Source organism: Puma concolor, chromosome B1 (assembly GCF_028749965.1).
Source record: "Puma concolor isolate L17-30 chromosome B1, mPumCon1.1.hap2, whole genome shotgun sequence".
Classification (NCBI taxonomy): domain Eukaryota; kingdom Metazoa; phylum Chordata; class Mammalia; order Carnivora; family Felidae; genus Puma; species Puma concolor.
The window spans coordinates 36,257,704-36,278,587 of NC_141670.1; the positions used below are offsets into that span (position 1 = coordinate 36,257,704).

General features: G+C 40.7%; 1 protein-coding gene and 1 long non-coding RNA gene across 2 annotated transcripts in view; one reads left to right on the plus strand and one right to left on the minus strand.

Annotated features, from left to right (window-relative positions):
- The window catches only part of XPO7 (exportin 7), a 40,701-nt gene that overhangs the window by 14,273 nt on the left and 5,544 nt on the right, over positions 1-20,884 (minus strand). The window contains exons 6-18 of the mRNA XM_086703505.1: positions 18,366-18,470; positions 16,820-16,985; positions 16,167-16,240; positions 14,380-14,499; positions 11,066-11,212; positions 9,717-9,889; positions 7,552-7,745; positions 6,758-6,863; positions 3,747-3,882; positions 3,160-3,233; positions 1,939-2,022; positions 961-1,021; positions 445-553 (exon numbers count right to left, since the gene is read on the minus strand). Coding sequence (XP_086559631.1) covers positions 445-553; positions 961-1,021; positions 1,939-2,022; positions 3,160-3,233; positions 3,747-3,882; positions 6,758-6,863; positions 7,552-7,745; positions 9,717-9,889; positions 11,066-11,212; positions 14,380-14,499; positions 16,167-16,240; positions 16,820-16,985; positions 18,366-18,470 — 1,549 coding nt within the window. The remainder of the gene's footprint in view (positions 1-444; positions 554-960; positions 1,022-1,938; positions 2,023-3,159; positions 3,234-3,746; positions 3,883-6,757; positions 6,864-7,551; positions 7,746-9,716; positions 9,890-11,065; positions 11,213-14,379; positions 14,500-16,166; positions 16,241-16,819; positions 16,986-18,365; positions 18,471-20,884) is intronic.
- On the plus strand, positions 4,243-5,177 carry LOC147581577 (uncharacterized). The gene is made up of 2 exons (XR_015250049.1): positions 4,243-4,366; positions 5,010-5,177. It is a non-coding gene; the product is annotated as an uncharacterized LOC147581577 (long non-coding RNA).

Below are 20,884 nucleotides of genomic sequence, written 5' to 3' on the forward strand. Positions count from 1 at the left end.
TACAAAGGCTCTTAAGCCTTGTGGGTTCACATGTGCTAGTGAACTGGGGGGGGGGGGGGGGGGGAGAGGGGGGGGAGGGGGGCATGAAAAGTTGTGTTGACTGTCTTGAGTGGGTTGCACCTTCATGTGGGGTAGAGGGTTATCTGGCCAACAACATGCATTTAGGCCTCAATTCTCTTAACTTTCTGAGGACAAGTATGAAATAGGTTTTAAAAATCACTGCACATCAGATGAAAACTTTTGGCACATATAGTTCTTCTCTTCCAGTTATAGGGACCATTATAGCATGATCTGTTCTTGGTGAAATCAGATCGTTATTTCAGACAGTTTTGTTACTGATGAAACAACAGGAAAGACCTCCCCCACATCTAGTTTTCCATGCTCAAGTAAGAATTTAGAACAATGCCAGACTACTACGCGAGCCTCTAGGATTTGTTGCAGTACCTAAATCCACCATGAGGAGACGCCCAAGTGCCGTGTAGAACGTAGTCCGACACCTCATGTCTGTCAGATTGGACTGATTGTTAATACCCAGAAATGAAAAGTGCTCGCTCTATTAAAAAAAAGGAAGACAAGTTAAAAAGATAAAGACATGGGTCACAGGCGGAAGGCAAGCCAGGAATTTCAGAATTAAGGAGCCGTTTCAAGCTAATGGCCACATCGTCATTCCTTAAGGGTATGAGTGGGATTAAAAATTTTTTTAATGATTGTTGTTATCTACAACTAATTTATCTTTCTATGAATAATAGTAGGCAGCTTCACCATAATTCAGATAATTTGGATTCCAAAGAGCAGCTCAAATGAGAGTAAGTGTGATCTGGCAGTGTGAAGGGAGTCAGGGAGCAGTCTCTGGCTGTGGGGGCACTACGGACCTCAATTGAAACATCCCCCTTATATGGCTGAGGAAGTGTGGGTGGCTGGCTGGAGAGGAGAACCGGGAAGAGGTGCTAAATCACTCACCGTGTGATTGTTCAGCATGAACTGTACCGCACTAAGCTTCACTAGTTTCCTTACACTACTGTATGTGAAGACAAAGAAAGAAGGTCAAGGAAAGTGTGTGCAAATGAAGAATCTTTAATGCAGAATGCAACTTTCTAGGATAAAGTAGTTTCTTTCTTGGCTATGAATTCCATACCCAGATTATCTTATTTTCCTTAAGCACTTGAATATAACACCTGCCAAACGGGGGGAAAATGTATTTTCTTCTAAGCAGTATTTAACTGATTGATGACAGAATACCCATACCAAACTCCTATCTGTAAGAAAAGAGATAAAACCCAGCAGTTCCCCCCCAAGAATCATGAATATCCTAGGACAGCTTTTCTCACTGAGGCTTCTAAGAGCAAATTAAGCCCTAAATCCCTGCCTAAGGCATCCACGGTGTGTGGTGAATTAGGTTCTCTCTTATGCATTTAGAATGGCACTAGTTACGTACAATCTTAAAAGTCACTAATTTTTATAGGGTTTAGTCTCTTGTAGACCCCTGATTGTGGAAGCCTGCCTCAAGAGCAATTCAAACTTTATAGTAGACTTGGTCCAGGCCAAGAGGGAATACAGCCACTACTTTTACTGCAGGGCCTGGAATCAGGCTGCTTCTAGCAATAGGCTGACAATCAAGGTGGACTCTGTCATCACTGGGGATGCAAAAATCATGGCCACAGAGTGCATACTGATCAGACAGCTCTGCTATGTATTTCTGGATCTTAGAGATAACCAGGCATAAATCTGTAGAAACTGTTAGCTTATGGGGTGGCTCCTATTTGGAGTCTGGAATTCTCCCTGGATTCTGTGTGGGTATTGGCTTTGGCTCCTAGGAGAATGGAGAATACCTGAGCACACATAAAGCTAAATTAAAGTGGAAGCAGCAGGAGGCCATGATTTCTAAGACTGTGGCAAGCCACAGTTCCTGCTGTGCACAGAAACCGGCTTAGAAAAGGATATCCAATGGAGAGATCATTGAGAAGCTGTAGTGTCTTGGAAGTGATTGGTTCACAGCGGCCCCAGTACTTCAGGTTGGTGATGCTGGAGGACAAAAAGAAAAAAAAAGCAGGAGATACTTTTGATTTGCCTGGTTTCCTTGAGGGTTGGAAGAAGAAGAAAATCATCCACCAAGAGTCACCACACATCTGCATCACCAATTCACAGACATCACAACCACAAAAAATGGGTATAAAATCTCCGTACTTACATTTGGTTGACTAGAAAAATTATCCTTCAGATAATCTTCACTACTTGGTTCCAAAGCTACACTGGCCCATACCCAGGCCCTTGGAATTCTGGGGCACTCCAGGGCTGATTTCTGCAGCAAGGGTAAGAGATTTCTGCGGCAGTGATAACATGCAGACGTATGCAATTCTGCACCTGCGCCATCCACTGTCAGCTGCAGAATTCTAGTAGCCCTTGCTTCCGGGTTCTTGGCTGGCAGAGTCCTTTAGACCCCCTTTGCTTTTTGCATCAAATTATTAACCAGCTCATGAATATGGGTGTTTAGGATTGGGATGGCTGGAAGGGGAAAAATGTCACTTTGCACACAGCCCTGGGTAAAATATTTAGCTCCTAGTTGTGTGCTTTGAGATACTGAGCTCCTAAAAAGGGGAAAATGTAAACAAAGGGGGCAAAACTTAAAAAAAAAGCAAACAAACAAAAAAAGGGCCAATTAGGAGCTCCAACTTTGAAGACAGTTCAAATAGCACTAGATTTTGCAGATTCAAGACTCTTCAAGAGTGTGATAGTTCTTGAGAGGAATAGCCTGTTTTAAAGTGGGGCTCTCCTCCTGGGGGGGGGGGGCACACCTAGTGGAAATCAGCACCAGAAAACGAATGCCTACTCTGGGCATCTCTGGCAGCAGGGTGATTGGGTGAGAGGCTGAGCACCTCTGGGGAGGGATGTCCATTTTGCTAATGCCATGACAGGGTTTCACCGGTGATTCCAGAGGCTATAGAGGAGATTCCACATGAACAAAATTAAATCCTTGCCTGTACAAGCCTGGAATGCTCTGGGGCCGGGCCATATCTCTAAGCACAGCTTGTCACACACTCAAATGCACAATTTTCTGACGCAAACGATCAATGCTGGAATACCAAGGCACTGGCAGCATAATGCCAAGATCACATTTTACAGTTGCAAGGGACTCTTGCTGATGGCAAGCCAAACACTTACATTTTTCCTATGAAGACGCTTAGGACCATGGTCTCATCATTCAAGCCCAGAACTTCTGAGAGTCGGCGGTACAGCTGGTGTTGTGTTAAGGGAAGAGAAAGTAATCAGAAAATATGGATTAGAAAAATCACATCTCAGTACTGCGTTTGTCCTTATTCAGGGGTAAGATGCGGGAAGAAAATGGACGAAACTGTAGGGGAAGTCTTTGTTGAAGGGATTAAGCTAGTTTCGAAGTATTACTTGACACTGGATAGATGCTGAGCTATCTTACCAGTCCCCTTCGACCCTGAGATTATAAAGACTATCAAAACCTTCTGCTGTTCTCAGTATCAATTCATGTACAGAAACTGAGAATTGCCAGTGTTGAGACCAACAGATGTTTTGACTGGCCATTTGTTAAGCATAGGGAGCATTAGAGAGACGGACCCAATTCTTTGATGAATCTCTCAAAATTCTACAGATGAAGAAGAGACATGTGGACTATCCTGATACTAAAACCCGTGTCTGAATTGTTATCAGATGTTTCTTAGTTAGCAATTCCGCAAGCCCAAGTGAGAAAGAAGTAGAGCCAACTGAGAGTCTGTTACCTTAGAGGATTTTTGCACCTGGTCCCCAATGTAGATCTTACGAAACTGTTCAAAAAAGCTCAGCATGGCCAATTCTAGCTTCTCGTTACCCGCTTGAGCCAAGCGAGAATCTGTCAGGTTCATCAGCTGGAGCACCCTAGAGGAAGAAGAGCAATGATTCTCTCAACAGCAGGATATCCTGGTCACTTTAGAAAATCCAACCTACCCTCCAATGGTCATATGTGTCTCCTCTCCTTACCCATCCTATCTAAAAGGCATTCTCTACAGGCTCTATGCTCTGCTGAGAGAACAAAATTCTCTATTTCTGCCCCCATAGGAACCATAGCCAGAGAATGAATATGAATGTCCGGTTGGATGTTTAAAACTTCTAGTCCATTGAGACCGTAGGCTGAATCAGAACTCATAATTAGCTTAAAAATAGTGGACCCCACCCGCCCCCGACCAGTATTGGGGTATTGGTCTTCCTGAAACTTCTGTGAGACCTTGAGTAAAGCAATTTATTTTCTGAGTCCCAATTCCTCACCCATAAAATGAGGGAGACTGGACTAAGCCCATGGTCCTCAATCTTTTTTCCCACAGAGCCATGAAGGGAATGGACCCATGAAGGACAATGCCCACAGGTAGGTAAAAGCTCCAGGAACCAAGAGCAGATATACCACCGTGACCTCATCCCTGTGCTACTGTGACCTTGTCTCTTTTCCCCGAGCCTTTTCCTGGCGAAAGAATGCTGGAATGCAAGCATATAAGTACTGAATGAGTGTTATTACAAGCAAGTCATCTGACATTTTGATGACATGAGAACAGGTGATAAACTATTTCTGACACATCATGAGTGAATCAGACTCAGGCCTGATGCTGTAACACTCAGTGTGAGAAACGAGGATACAAGACACTGTCTTCAATTTATATTAGGACACACACACAGTGTCACACCAAGCTGCTGAATCAGAAAGCTTATTTGCTTTCATCCTTATCAAATCTTTGGTCGGCTCTTCAAAAAATGCCAGTGTGACATGCCGTGGAGACTTTTGTCAGGATTAAGGCACCTAAGGGCATACGGCATCTGATAACAGACAAATGGGAATTTTCAGAATAGGAATTACAGATTGAAATGTCTGGGAACCAATATATTCTAAGGCATCATGTTAAAATGTGCTTATCTCTAAGGAGAGCATCTCAAAGTTCAGAAACCTTCAGGGTGGCGGTTCCCCAAGGTCACACAATACTGAAACATGACCTGCTCTTCTACTTGCATTCTGACAGGAGGGTGCACTGGGGTGTCCAGTGGCTACCAGACGCATGACATCATGACAGACTGAATGCGGACACAGATCTGAGAATCCAGCTGACTTCTGGGCCACACATTAAAACAAAGACACTTTTCTCATTAATTTTTTTGAAAAATATTTAAAAAAACATTATTTCTGTTGACATGTTTTGGGCTTATTGTTATTTTTAAATGAATAAATTTAAACTTTCTCAGTTTTACTTATTTTTATTTTTTAAAAAAGATTTTTTTTGGAATGTTATTTATTTTTGAGAGATAGACAGAGCATGAGTGGGGGAAGGACAGACAGAGAGAGGGAGACACAGAATCTGAAGTAGGCTCCAGGCTCTGAGCTGTTAGCACACAGCTTGACACGGGGCTCGAACCCATTAACTGTGAGATCATGACCTGAGCCAAAGTCAGACACTCAACCTACTGAGCCACCCAGGCGCCCCTAAAAAAGATTTTCAGTAATCTCTACACACAACGTGGGGCTCAAACTCATAACACCGACATCAAGAGTTGCATGCTCTACTGAGCCAGCCATGCACCCCAGTTTTACTTTTTAATACGAAAAATATCAATAGCTGTATCTTATTTTCTTTTTAAGTTTTATTTTATTTAATTTGAGAGAGCAGAGACAGTGTGAGCAGGGGAGGGGCAGAGAGAGGGAGAGAGAGAATCTCAAACAGGGTCCACACTACCAGCACAGAGCATGATACGGGGCTCAAACTCATGAAACCGTGAGGTCATGACCTGAGCCGAAACCGAGAGTGGGAAGCTTAAGTGACTCAGCCACCCGGGTGTCCTTTTGATAGCTATATCTTATACACAAAAGCTCTTTGAGATTCTCAAATACTATTTATTTATTTTTAAAGTTTATTTATTGAGAGAGAGACAGAGAGGGAGAGAGGGGAAGAGCATGCATGTGCGCAGGGGAGGGGCAAAAAGAGGAAGAGAGAGAGAATCCCAAGTAGGCTCCATGCTCTGCACAGAGCCTGATGTGGGGCTCGATCTCATGACTATGAAATCATGACCTGAACCAAAATCAGGAGCTGGATGCTCAATGGACTGAGTCACCCAGGGGCCCCGAGATCCTTGATACTTTTTAAGAGGATGAACAGTCTTGGTGAAAAGGTTTGAGAACCTCTGCAATAGAGTATTAAAAAATCCTGCCTTTTTATTTCTGTGTTAGGTGAAATTTTAGAAATCATTAAATGTTCATTTATAGGTTTTTTTAGAAAGATGGATAAGAATCACAGGTACAAAGTAACTTGAAATCCTCTGGGTGGAAAAGTTATGTCAAGAGATTTGAAAGGCTGCAGAAACACTGCAATTCCATATTTGGAAATATTTGAAGAACCACAGTTTCCTATTAGTCTCACTCTGCTATTGCAAAAGTAGTCCACATTTCATTAACTCTGAGATACTGTCCTTAAAACTAAAAGCTACTCCCTACTGTCATTTTCCTAATTCTGTATCCATCATTTCCTTGCTGAATTACTGCAGATGTTTCCTCAGTAAAAGCTGAAGGTAGAATTCCTGCTATATTTATAAAATGTATTTATAAAATGTCTGCAGTTGGATCTTCATTTTCATGGGCAATCAGGTTTGTGAGATTACATTCTATACATGGGGAGGAAAGCACTAACAGAAGCAGGCCAGGCTCCCGTGGTTTGAGAACACCAAAAGGAGCGGTGGCAGTCACAGCAGTGAAATAGAAAGCCTCTGTGAGACCACTTACCGACAGACAAGCTCGCCATCCATAGCATCTTGCTCATCAGTGCTGGCAAATGAAACCCGGCCACCAATCACTGCGCCAATGATGTAAACCAGCCATGTCAGCCTTCCTGCAACAGGAAGAAGATCTATTAGTGTCCACTCCAGTGGTTACTTCATTGAAGAAATTTCCTCACAGTGAGGTTCATTTCTTACTATGGGCTTCTGTAATCTTAAGAACACTATGGTAAAGCTATAATGCCTAACTTTTCCTACAGAGTATAGCTATCACCCCACTCTGCTAAGGGTGATGCCAAGGGGGAAATTCATTAGGTAACAGACATTCTCCTATCAGACAAGATCATTACTTTTAGAGTCCAGTACTTTCTTGAAGTTAAAGACATCCATGTAGATAAGATTTTGGTTACTCTTCCCCAGCTACCTGTGGCATTTATTTATAATAGCCTTTCGTGCAGATGGAGGTAACTAATGATGGAAGAGTCATTTTGGGGTAAAGGGAGGAAAGAGAGGTGGTGATAAGGGGCGCCTGGGTGGCTCAGTTGGCTGAGCATCTGACTCTTGATTTCGGCCCAGGTCAAAATCGTGAGTAGGAGGAGCCCTGCGTGGAGCCCTGATTGGCTCTGTGTTGACAGTGCAGAGGCTGCTTGGGAGTCTGTGTCTCGCCTCTCTCCCTCCCTCCCCCACTCCCCGACTTGCACTCTCTCAAAAATAAACATTAAAAAAAAAGAGAGAGAGGTGGCAATGAGTGAAGGGGTACCGGCAGCACCGCCTAACAGGCCGTATCCCCCACCCACTCACCCTCCTGCACGGCGATGTCCATGGGGCTTGCGCTGGCGCTCTGTAGCAGCTCCTGATAGGACTGGGCAGACTGGTCGAACAACTGCACAAGGAGCGCACACGTCTTCTCGTATTCACAACGTCCGATAGTAGACAGTTGGTCCAGCTGCTGCTGCACCAGGCCTGTGTCCTCCAGAGGGTCTTCCAGTCCATCCCTGCTCCCGAGGGAAGAAGAAGGCGGCTCTCTTAAAATATGCCATTGATTTCCTTACCACGACAGCTCTTGTTCTTCTGCATTTAGCCAACACTTACAATGGTAGAGGCCCATATCCCCACACTCCCTTTTGCACAGAAGGAACATATATAAAAAGTGGGAAGACCAGTGTCGTCACCCTAGCATGCGTCTTCTTTAGATAGATTCTGTGTGTTCGTGTCCAGTCTTTTGATCTGAACAACTGCTCCTTTAACATTCGTCTGCCTCAACCCTCTCTATCTTATGCTTCTCACCCCAGGGGCTCTTGGTCCTTGACTATAATAACCTTTGGGACTACAAATATCCTGTCCTCGTGTGCGGTCTTTGTGGCCCAATCTCCAGAAATCTCCAGATTTTAATGAAGCAATATGAATGCTTCTACCATATAATATGAACCCTCAATGGACTCTCTGGGGTATCAAATACAACATTCCTGTAGCAAAATGTATCAATATTATGAATAGTCACAAAAAACATAAGTTTTAGAAAAAACTATAAATGGGCTCATACTAGCACATGCCAAGTTTTGCCACCAAATGCATTTTCATTCCAAACTGATGAGATAATTTGGTTCTAGATCTTGGATTTCAGAATTGCAGTTGAGGCGCTGTGGATCTATACCAGGTCCTACCTTACCTACTGCTCCTAGATTTAAAAATCTTGTCATACTGCAAGCTCTTTGTCTATTGCTACATTGTAGTGTGACACCCCAGCGGCTGCAACACTGCACCCATTACAGCTAGAGTTCACAGTTGTGGGTGCACCATGGTCCACACACTTGGCCAGGACATAGCTGTGTGATCCTTCGAATAACCTTGCCCAAGAGCATACAGCTATTAACTGGCTTCCCTGGGCACACAGCCTGCACGTCTAACCACTCCTCAACACTGCCTCAATGAAACCAGCTGAATCCTCAGGAACAGAAACTATGTCACTAAGAGAATGATGCTTTCGGGGCTCCTGAGGGCTCAGTCAGTTAAGTGTCTGACTCTTGATTTTAGCTCTGGTCACGATCTCATGGTTTGTGAGATCCAGCCCCACATCGGGCTCTGCAATGATATCGCGGAGCCTCCATGGGATTCTCTGTCTCCGTCTCTCTCTGACCCTCTCCTGTTTGTGCTCTCTCTAAAAATAAATAAATGTTAAAAAAAAAAAAAAGAGAGAGAATGATGCTTTCTAGTGGGCTTCACAAATACTTGGATTTTGAAATGATTCAAGTCATTAACAGTTGAGACTATCACTCATGGCAATTAAATGTACTTGACTCTGAGCCAATTAAGATCTGATTTTAAAAATACCTCAGACCTTCAGAATCCAAGTAAACTACCCTGAAAAGCAGCTAACAAAAAAATCTACAAGAAAGGTCCCTAAACAAAGAATAACTTCACTTTATACAGGTCATTTTTGAAAGGGTCTAACATTTCTTTAGCTATAGATTTCTGGTCTAGTTAACAGTCAAGGTAGACAGAAACCATGTGTTCCTATAATACAATCGGCTATCCACTGCCTAGGATCATCTCCTAGTAAGCTCTGGATTGTGTCATCTTATTTATCCATTTATTTCTTCGGGAAAATAAAGCACCTATAGCTTACACATAATTCTTATCATCTATAGCTTATAAATGTTCCTCTCATGTTTAAAGGAAATCAGTGGCAAGGACAAACAGTATACTGATATACCTAGTAGTCAAAGATATTACTAAGGATGGCAAAAAAGAGGGACATAATAAGTATGTTAAAGAGAAAGACTATTCTTTCAGATTTTATGCTCTCATCTGCTATTCTGCTGACATGAAAAAATGGCCATTAACAGCATTAGCTCCAAAAGAGAATCATGTCAAGAATGCCTTTGCCAAGTGGGTGTCTAATCTCTGGCAAGTCCAACACCAGGCAACTGGGGAGAGAATACAGAACCCTGTCCCAGGTTCCTTACCTCAGTATGATGTGCACAGATTCCAAACGGGATGTGATATAGGCTTTGGTGACCTCAGGAGTATAAGTTTCCAGCATGTGGGGCTCTGTGGCTTTCACGTATGGCACAGAGGCTGCCAACCGCTGCCATAGGCTCAGGAGATAGTGCACGCTATTCGGGGCAAATTCCCAGTGCTAAGGAAAGCCAAAAGAGTAGGAAGTATACTTCTCATTTCTGTACACAATACATTAGTCCCATGCCACTTGACACAAAGGATAAAGACTTGGGGAAAAAAAAAGACAGATTTTTATGGGCTTTGTTCTGTGCATGACAACTCATCCAATGTACTTATTAGTATTTCAGAGATTAACCATCTAATAAAAAGAGCTGTTCTATCCTGGTTGTGTAAACCTTCCCACAAGGAAAGCCTTGCGTAAGTGGTTCTCAAACATTAGTATCCATGAGGATCACCGGGAGAACTTGTTGGACACAGAGACACTTAGGCTCCACCCTGGACCTACTGAAGCAGAAATTATGGAGGTAAGACAAGCACTTGCATTTTTCATCAAACTCCAGAGGATTTTGAATCAAGCCATAAAATTTGAGAACCACTGCCCTATACTACGTGACTAAGAAAAAGATGTCACTAACTCTTCCCTCTTCTGTCTAGCTCCCTGTTCCAATCTTGCCTTTTTCAGAGTGATAATCTAAATATTATCCCTGCAATTCCTACAAATTCCTCTAACCAAATCCTTGCACTTTTTTAAATGCAAATGAGTAGGCTGCAAGAACTACTCTGCAGAGTTACCCTACACTTCTATTCACTTTGGCTTGAGGGAAAAAAGGGAATACAGGCACACCCACGGGTTTGATTCCAGACCACTACAGTAGTGAGTCAAATGAATTTTTTGTTTCCCAGTGCACATAAGAAAGTTATGTTTGCACTATACTGTAGTATATTAAGTGTGCAATAGCATTATGTCTAAAAAGACAATGTACATATCTTAATTAAAAAATGCTTTATTGCTAAAAATGCTAACCATCATCTGAGATTTCAGGAAGCTGTAATCACTGATCACAGATCACTGTAATACACATGAGAAAGCATGAAATATTGGGAGAATTACCAAAATGTGACACAGAGACATGAAGTGAACAAATGGTGCTGAAAAATGGCACAGACAGAAGACTTGCTCGACGCAGGGGTGCCATAAACGTTCACTTTGTCAGAAATGCAGTATCTGTGAAGCGCAATAAAGTGAAGTGCAAGAAAACGAGGTCTGCCTGTATTCTTAGAAGTTTAAAACCAATGAGCCAGAGAAAAGGTTCCTATGTGTAGGTAAGAGAGAGACAAGCAATCAAAGACAAACCTGTAGGCTGGTCACTGTGAAGTTAGCTATCAATCGGATGACCTCAGGGTAGTTTTCCACCTTTACTAATTCTCCCAGTTGATAGTTACTCTTCAATCGGGCCAGTAGTCTGCAAAACTCATGGTAATTGTTTGGGTCTGATAAACTCTGGTGACAGCACAGAAGGAAAATGAAATGTAAAATGTGATTCACTATACTTCCAGAATGACATTTGGGATGGCATGAGGGGAAAGGAGAATCTACTTTAACTTCTGAGCTACAGGTCCTCCCTTAGAATGACACATCTCGGGGTGTCTGGTTGGCTCAGTTGGTTAAGCGCCCAGCTTTGGCTCAGGTCATGATCTTGCGGTTCGTGAGTTCGAGCCCTGAGTCATGGTTTTTTGCTGACAGCTCAGAGCCTGGAGCCTGCTTCGGATTCTGTGTCTCCCTCTCTCTCTGCCCCTCCCCCACTTGTGCTGTGTCTCTCCAAAATGAATGTTAAAAAAAAAATTAATAATAATAAAAAAAAAAGAATGAAACTTCTGTTAGGATGTTTAAAAACAATTTTTTTTAAAAGTTGTTTTTAAAAAGGGACGGTCGCATCTATTATTTCATGTGTTCATAAAAATCATCCTGTGAGATAAAATTTCTAGCATCAATAAAGAGTCTGAAATAGAAGCCCAGAAGGATCACATTAATTGCCTAAAGCAGCTATTAAATAGCATAAAAGGAGCACATTCTAAGATATGACTGGTCTTATACTGATAAAAAAATTATGAAATTTTCATTCTCACATCTGTCAGATCATTAAATAAGACTAACACTTCAGTGGCAAAGTTACACAAATGTTTAGTTTATTTACATTATATCACCATTGTTATAATAAATTTAGTCCTATATTAGTATGTTTATGTGTTTTACTTCATACTTATATCAAACACTTTGGATTTGCTTGCATATTAGACAAACATATCTGTTTTCTTACACAGGTCTTCCTCTATTAGCATACTTTGTTTTGTTCACCAACACATCCTTGGCACATAGTAGGTGATCTGTGTATTTGTTAAATGTATAAATGCATTTTTAACAGTCTTCAATAAATGCTGCTGAGAAAATTGGACAGCTACATGCAAAAAAAAAAAAAAAAGAAACTGGACCAGTTTCTTATATCATACACAAAAAATAAACTCAAAATGGACTATAGACTTAAATGTGAGATCTGAAGCCATTTTACTCTTAGAAGGAAATGTAGGCAGTCAACTTCTTGACATTGGCTACAGCAACATTTCTTTAGATATGTGTCCTCAGACAAGAGAAACAAAAGCAAAAATAAAGTGCTGGGGCTATACCAAAATAAAATGGTTTTGCATAGTGAAGGAAACCATCAACAAAATGAAAAAACGACCAACCCACTGAATGGGAGAAGATATTTGCAAATGATATAAATACAGAGTTAACATCCAATATATATAAAGAACTCCTACAACTCAACACCAAAAAACAACCTGATTAGAAAATGGGCAGAGGATCTGAATAGACATTTTTCTGAAGACATGTAGATGTCCAACAGACACATGAAAAGATGCTCAGTATCATTAATCCTCAAAACCACAATAAGATACTACCACTTTACACTTGTCAGAATAGCTAGTTAAAAAAAGACAAGAAATACTGGGGCACGTGGCTGGCTAAGTCATTAGAGCATGCTACTCCTGATCTCAGAGTTATGAGTTCAAACCCCACAATGGGTGTAGAGCTTACTTAAAATTTTTTTTTTTTTAACGTTTATTTATTTTTGAGACAGAGAGAGACAGAGCATGAACAGGGGAGGAGCAGAGAGAGAGGAAGACACAGAATCTGAAACAGGCTCCAGGCTCTGAGCTGTCAGCACAGAGCCCGACATGGGGCTCGAACTCACGGACCGTGAGATCATGACCTGAGCCGAAGTCGGACGATTAACCGACCAAGCCACCCAGGCGCCCTGTAGAGCTTACTTTAAACCAAACAAAAAATCTTGACCCAAAAAGACAAAAAATAACAAATGGTGGTGAGGATATGGTGAAGAACAAACTCCCATGCACTGTTGGGAGGAATGTAAATTGGTGTAGTCACTGTGGAAAACAGTATGGAGGTTCCTCAAAAAAGTAAAAACAGAAATACCATATGATATAGTAATTCCACTACTGGGTATTTATTTACTCAAAGAAAACAAAAACACTAACCTGAAAAGATATATGCACCCCTATGTGTACTGCAGCATATACAACACAATAACCAAGACATGGAAGCAACGTAAGTGTCCACTGACAGATGAATGGATAAAGAAAAGTGGTGTGTGTGTGTGTGTGTATGTGTGTGCATATATATAGAGAGGCAGACAGAGAAAGACAAATACCATATGATTTCATTTATATGTGGAATCTAAAAAACAAAACAAATGAACAGACAAAAAAAAGCAGAGACAGACCTATACATACAGAGAACAAACTGATGGTTGCCAGAGGGGAAGGTTTGTGGGGATGACCAAAAATGGGTGAAGGGGGAGTGGGAATACAGACTCCTAGCTATGGAGTCAATAAGTCACAGGGATAAAAGGGTACAGCACAGGGAATATAATCAACGGTATTGTAGTAGTGTTGTGTGGTGACAGATGGTAGCTACACTTGAGGTAAGAATACCATAACATAAAGAGTTGTTTCACTACGTTGTACATCTGAAACTAATGTAACATTCTGAGACAACTATACTTCAACTTCAAAAAAAAATTTTTTTTTATTTTTTTAAACAGAGGGACAGGACTAAGTATTTAAAAATGAAATGCTTGTATGGTATTTCCTAGTATAGAGAAGTGGTACTTTAAGAAAAGTAGGTGTTGGCTGAATCTCTGGGACTGAAAAAGACAAAAAGGGCAATCGAGTTACAGAATGTATATATTAGAAAAAGCACTTTATCTCTCTTCCCACCTAAAAGCAGCCCTATACACTTAGGTAAATAATGTATATTAAAAAAAAAAGAAACAAAAACAAAAACCACATTTCTTGAGGGAAAATGACTAGCTCTCTCCCTATTTTTCCTGTATAAGTCCTGCATTCTTGAAGCGAGAGCATACAAATCCCTCGTTTGGGATCAAGAAACTGCCCACAGATACAGATTCACTTAAACCTTCTGAAGAATGACACACCCAACTGCTCTCTAGGATTTCTGCTAAGTGTGGCCTCTAGGTGGATTTCCTTCTGACTCCTAACAGATAGGCATATACTAATCACCCCCACCCCCACAACAGCATATATATGTATGTATTTATTCAAATAAAAATAAATTCTCAAAAATCTTACCTGTGGGTTTTCCAGTATTCGTTTAACACCATCAACAAGATGAGAGAGAAACTTGGCCCTCTCTGCATTATTAAACAGGGATCTTCTGACTGAGGCAATCTGTACTAAGCAGGATAATACCTAAAAGCAGATGCAATCCAAACACAATTGATTAAAAAGATGATATGGCTATTCCATATTATCTTTTCCCTCCTTCCCCTCCTATAATATTCTTCTTACATATGCCATTAATTCTTTTCTTTCAACCCCTGCTACCATTTCAATGATGTAGAAAAAGTTGAGGAAGATGCAACTTAGGATATTGGAAACAGCTTTATTACAAGAAAAACAACCCCATTAGATCCAAGTTACCATAACAACTAGTTAAATCCAGAGTTTAGAAATTCACTTAGGTATTATTCTTTGACCACCTACCGGCTTCTTTGATTCTTGTTAAGATATGTATTTAAGGTTTTAAAATATCATTCAATTCATAGTTTAAGTAAAGTTTTAGATTTGGTTTTCTCTGTTTCATGAAGACTTTTGGCTCATCAGGCTTTGCTATGTAGTGCTATAATGAAATAACCAAGTTATATCTGTGTCCTAAAAAAACCCAGGCTTTATACTGAAAACACTTCTCTTTCCCCACTATGTTAGATATTTACACTGTTTGCCCCTCCAGATCTATATCTTCTATCCTTCTCCACACTGCTCTACTCCTTCAGAAGCTGACTTCTGTTAACTAAGCAGAGCCAAGCTCCACTGCCCTCTTGCCTCTAGTAGGCCTCAACCACTGGAAAGTTCTAGCAGGAGATTAAGGGCAGGAAGAGAGAGGCACCCCCTCTCAACTCCTGGCTGGGCCATGATTGGCAGTGTCCCTACTTCTGCTGTCCAGCCCTCCCCTAAGCCACAGCTTCAGCTCTTTCCAGGGTTTCCTCCTCTTGCCCCCATGGGCTCCCCACTATTGCACTCCCTTAAGGGTGTATGGCACCTCACCACCCCTTGTTGGATTCCCTTAACGTTGCCCACATATCTTTACAAATAGTCCTTTCACTAACTACCCCTCTTGAGTGAGCTACCTTTTCCTGAAGTAAACATAAAGATACAAACAGCAATGTATTCATGTTTCTACTAAAGCAAAGGTCTACATTTGGAAAAGTACCATAATAATCAGGAAAACAGTCTACTGTAGAAAAACTATGCAAAACATCCATTACTTTCCTGTTTTATTTGTGTTTCGTACAGTAGCATTTTACACCAAACAATTTGAAATACAAGACCAGTATCTCTTAGGACCTGGATAATTTTGAGATTTGAGGAGGGTAATTATTCTGCTTTAAAGAAGAAATGCATTACTTCCAAGAGCCCTCAAATGTTGTCCAGGATAGTATACAAATTTGTCTTCCCCTTACAGCTTCCATTTATCACCTATGTAACATGTGCCTGAGGATTTTAAAAACTTTTCTTGGGCAGGATCATCTTCATTTAGACAATACAAGGTGAACCCTCCCACTCCAGCCTGTGATTTGAGGTGTAGTATAAAGTCAGATTCAAGATGAGACCAAAAGAGCTTGACATCTGCAGCAATTTGTCATTAGACAGGAATAATTTAGAGAGAATTAAGTTAAGACTTTACTGCAAGAACCTTTAGGGTACAAGCTTTACCACAAAAGGCTAGATAACTACCCCCACTATTTCTATGCCTTGCTTCTAGGATTTTATACAACAAAATGAACAAGCATAAGGCTCATTCACCATTGCTACTTTCTAGAAGTAGGTTTGTTTTAGAAACTGTGGTCCTGACTCACCAGAGGTGAAAATGAAGGAGGGATGGAATGATACAGGTCAAAAAACAGCTGCAGAGTTGAAGAATCTAAGAATGCTGGAAAAAGACAAAGGAGTGCGTTACTGAGTATGTCTGCTCATTGCCAGTGGTACACATGGGACTATGTATCAGTGGACATCTCCCTGCTTTCCTATCTCCCAGTGTTTACCTCCTTTCAAAGTGACAAGGTAAGAGGGGCTTTTTGTTTCCCTCGCTGTTGTTTTTAGAGAACTAGGTTTTAGCTCCTCTAAGACACAGATTCATTTTTCTGACTCTCAGAGAACTTAAACCAATCAGGACTGTGTTCAAGTTTTATCCTAAAGAACACAGAATAAGAACAAGTTCTTTTATTTCATTTTTAAAGCTAGAAATTATGTCAAATGAGTAAGATCACAGAGGTCTCTAGGTGATTAATGTAGGAAGGTCAAAGTTACATTCGTTAGTAACCCAGTAACTAAAAAAAGGCTCTGAGGCTGAGGGATCTGTAAGATTCCTCCAACAACCTCTTCCTCACTTTATCAAGGCAGATGCTGACCTTCTAAATCGTCTCTAACAACAAGCAAAGGGTTGTCATCCCACAGACGCTGTGCAGGTCTGAGCAGCAGCAGTCTGTCCCAGGTGGTAAAATTCTGTTACCTGATCTCCAGCTGGTGGGGATCTGTACTGTGCACAGGTCATCTGAGGACTCGTCAGTAGAAGTGCCGATGAAATCAAAGTTTAGGCAGTTATGAGTGAGTTTGAGCAGTTGCATGAGCAAGCCATGCTGACTTTCATCATTCAAGTTTAGATTCTTTCCTGAAGCCTGTAAAAGTGACCACATAATGAGCCCCAAACAATCACTCCTCTCTTCCCAGCTTGCTGCCAGACTCCTGAGAAAGCTGTTAAGCCAGATAAGGAGGGCAGTATTTCAACTCAATAAAGCAAGTTTTCCCCTGCAAAAGACACTGTACTTCCATCACCTTAATGTCACTATGAAAATCCTAGATCCTTATTTACCATAAAAACATGAAACTGGTATTTAAAGACATCCCTCTTTGGACACTTATCCTTTACATGTTGTAGACACAGTGACCACAAGGGATTCTGAAGCAATATGGGATGTGTGGTTGTTCCATTTGCTATGAGATCCTAATAATTTCTAGATAGCGTCTGTGAACTCAGTGACGGGCTGGCTAACTGTTTTTGACAGTATCAGTGGGGAGGAGTCAATCCTCAGTTTTCTCCAAAGCTTTTCCCCTCCAGGGGGTACAACAGCTTTTGCCAGGCAGCTTGCCCAACCTGAGGAATGTTTGGGAATTCTGAGGTAGAATGAAGTAATTGAGGAAGATGAACATCATTAAATGGAGCAAGAGAAAGAATCCAAACTTGCTTCTAAAAGTTGAGACATAATGGAAAAAGAGACTAAAAACAAAAACAAAACAAAAACAAAAACCCAACTCCCCAAAACCCCCCACAACAAAACAAAAACAAACAGCCAGAGGCTAATCCCATTTAGCTTTCTACAGAGAGAAGCTTCCTTACACGTTGTTACAAATGTGTAGAACTCATAGGTGAGCATTGTTTTCTTAGTTCAACTCTATCCACAAATGAACCACAACACCAATTTTCTGCTTTAAAACAGGTAATTTCCTTATATGATAACTGTCTACCCCTTCAGGATATGAAATCTAAATGGATGTTAAAAATTCAAAATCTACTTTTCCTTACAGATGTTGCTTGTTTATTTGCTGCCTGTAACTCAGCAGGGGGCAGGGGAGCTGGCCTGTTTCAGTATGCTAACAATGCAGCCTGAACCTACTTTCAGAGCACTAAGAATCCAAACACCATAAAGCTAACATGCCTTTACTCCATGAAGGAAGATTTTATGTGCGTATAAAAAAAGCCAACAGCAAGTCCCAAATTCTGTGCTATACTAGATTCCTTGGGATATGTGTTCATTTACTGTGCTTTGCTTAGGGGAACAGCTCTGAAATAGGGCAATTCCAATCCTTTTCCTAATGTCAGTGGTCAGCGTGCCACTTTCTTCTGCATCTCAGAGGCAGGTGTCGTAGGAGAGATGGTGATGGTTAAAGGGCTGCACCAACTCTCAAGGGGTTGGCTTGGAGCTGACCCCTAACAGGTCCCCACTCATTCTCATCCTTTCAAAGAGGCCTGGGAAGGAGGACCCAACCTACAATCTTACCTGTTTTAGTAAATTGCAGGAAAGTGTGAAGATATCAAATAACGATGAATCTCGGAAAGAGGAGGCTATTTTTCTGTGCTTGGTTAAAGGATGGGTGGTGTCTGCCTGTGCAAAAAATAAACCAATCCAAGTTTTAGAATTAATTGCAAAGAAAAAAAAACTTTCATGCAGACTTCAAATAAACTAGGATTTCCAATAAAACCAACTTGTATATACAAAATACATTTTTAATGTTTAAATCACCATTAACTTATGTATAATAAGAGGATGCAAAGGACAATAAGCGGCTAACAGCTAGCCAGGATCTGTCTATTGCTTACAGATGGAAGACGGAAAGAGAGATGAGTATCTCCACTCCAAAGTTTTAATTTCCTCTGCACATGGGGGTAAAATTTAACAAACTGCTGGTAGATATTGCTAATAATTACTAGCATGTTGTATTGTGGCTTAGTCTCAGAAACAGACAGTGGCAAGGCTTGGGTTTGGTAAACAATCTGCTCAGGGCTAAAGTTACCATAGAATTTCTACAACAGTCATTAATTAACTAACAACCATGAACTTAGGATAACTGACAATAGCCCACAACATTCTCTGCCTTCTCTAACCTATTTCAACATGTAGTCTCTATCCCAGAAGTGAGCACTTAAATTGAATGGTTGTATTGGTCTCTCATTTTTTTCCTCTGTTCTTCTCTTTTCAGCCAAACTTTAAAGGTTTCTGTGGTTAAGGACTCCATTGCTGGCTTCTTTAGTATGCCCTCTATTTCTGACACACAGACACTTCAGTAAGGGAACAAAGGGATTTCAAGGTTACCAAGGGAATTTTTAGTCCAACCACCTACTGAAAGCTTAAATCTCTTCTATAGACCAATCAACTCATTCAAGAGGGGGCTCATTAAAGAGTAATGCAGCACTCCCTTTGATTCTCTTTTTTTTGTTTTAACGCTTTATCTATAAGTAATCTCTACACCCAGTGTGGGGCTCAAACTCATGACCATGAGATCAAGAGTCACATGCTCCTCCTACTGAACAAGCCAGGCACCCCTCCCTTGATTTTATTTCTAAGTTCAAACACGAATGGTAACAGAAAAATGCTGATTTAAATCTGACAATCCCCTCCCCCCAAAAAACACAAACCCAACAGAAAATTGAATTTTATAGAGGTTCAAAATATTCCCCAATTCTAGCTTCACTGTCACTGTGTCATCATAAATGTCTTGAATATTATTCCATTGCTAGATTATGTACCATATTCCAAGTATAATCAGTTATGCTGATCATAATAGAGAATACTTACATTAAGTACATTACACACATTTCCATTAAGACAGACAAAAGTTTGAAGTTTTCTTTTTTAAAAATATTAACTTTAATGTATTTTGTGGGGCTAAGCTTCAAAGAAGAGAATATTAAAAAAAAATTTTTTTAATGTTTATTATTTATTTTTGAGAGAGAGACAGAGAACAAGTGGGGGAGGATTAGAGAGAGAGGAAGACACAGAAGCCAAAGCAGGCTCCAGGCTCTGAGCTGTCAGCACAGAGCCCAACGCAGGGCTCAAACCTATGAACCATGAGATCATGACCTGAGCCAAAGTTGGATGCTTAACTGACTGAGCCACCCAGTCACCCCCAAAAAGGAGAACATTAACTCCGCAATCTCTGTATTTAGTTAATGCATGCTTTACTACTACCACAAAAGTAATAGCAGTTACATTAATAAGTTAGTTGTTAAGAACATTGGTTCTGGAATAAGACTATGTGGGTTCAAATTCAGATACTTTTGCTTGCTGACTGCGACATCTTAGGCAAATTATTTACCTTTATGTGCTTCAGTTTCCTTATATAGAAAACGGGACAACCATAGTACCTACCTCACAGGACTACTGTGAGAATAAAATTAGTTAATATAAGTGAAGTCTTTAGAAGAGTGCCTGTCACATAGTAATCACTCAAAAGTATAAGCTATTATTATTTTGATAATGATTGACCACAGTGGGGATCGCATGTGACATAGAATATAATATGGACTCCAGGTTTTAAATGGCTGTAAGCTGATGCATTTATAGTAGTACTAACTCACAGTTAAAATTTCTCAGGGTTAATAAAAATGTCTGCATAAATATGCACCAGAGCAACAGTGATGCCAATGTAATTAACAGCTGACAACCGAAGGGTGAGATGTCACAATTAATATTAATACTGGCCTGTTCAATAATTATAAAATTTTAGCCGGATATAAAAGTAAATGACTACCAAAATAATAGCCAGAGCGAAAGAAAGCCACTGGTGTTTCCTCTGTAGTAATCTATAACGTCAATGGATACTCAAATAATTATTTGGTATTTAGCACAATGTTTTATGCATTCTAAAAAGATCCCCCCACAAATCTTTAATAGCACATGGGAACTGAGTTTTAAATGACTATAAACACATACTAATGTATACAGAAGTGGCACACAAATATTCTGGTTCCACTTTTGTGGTCCCTTTTTTGGACTCATTTAACAATTGTTTCATTAAC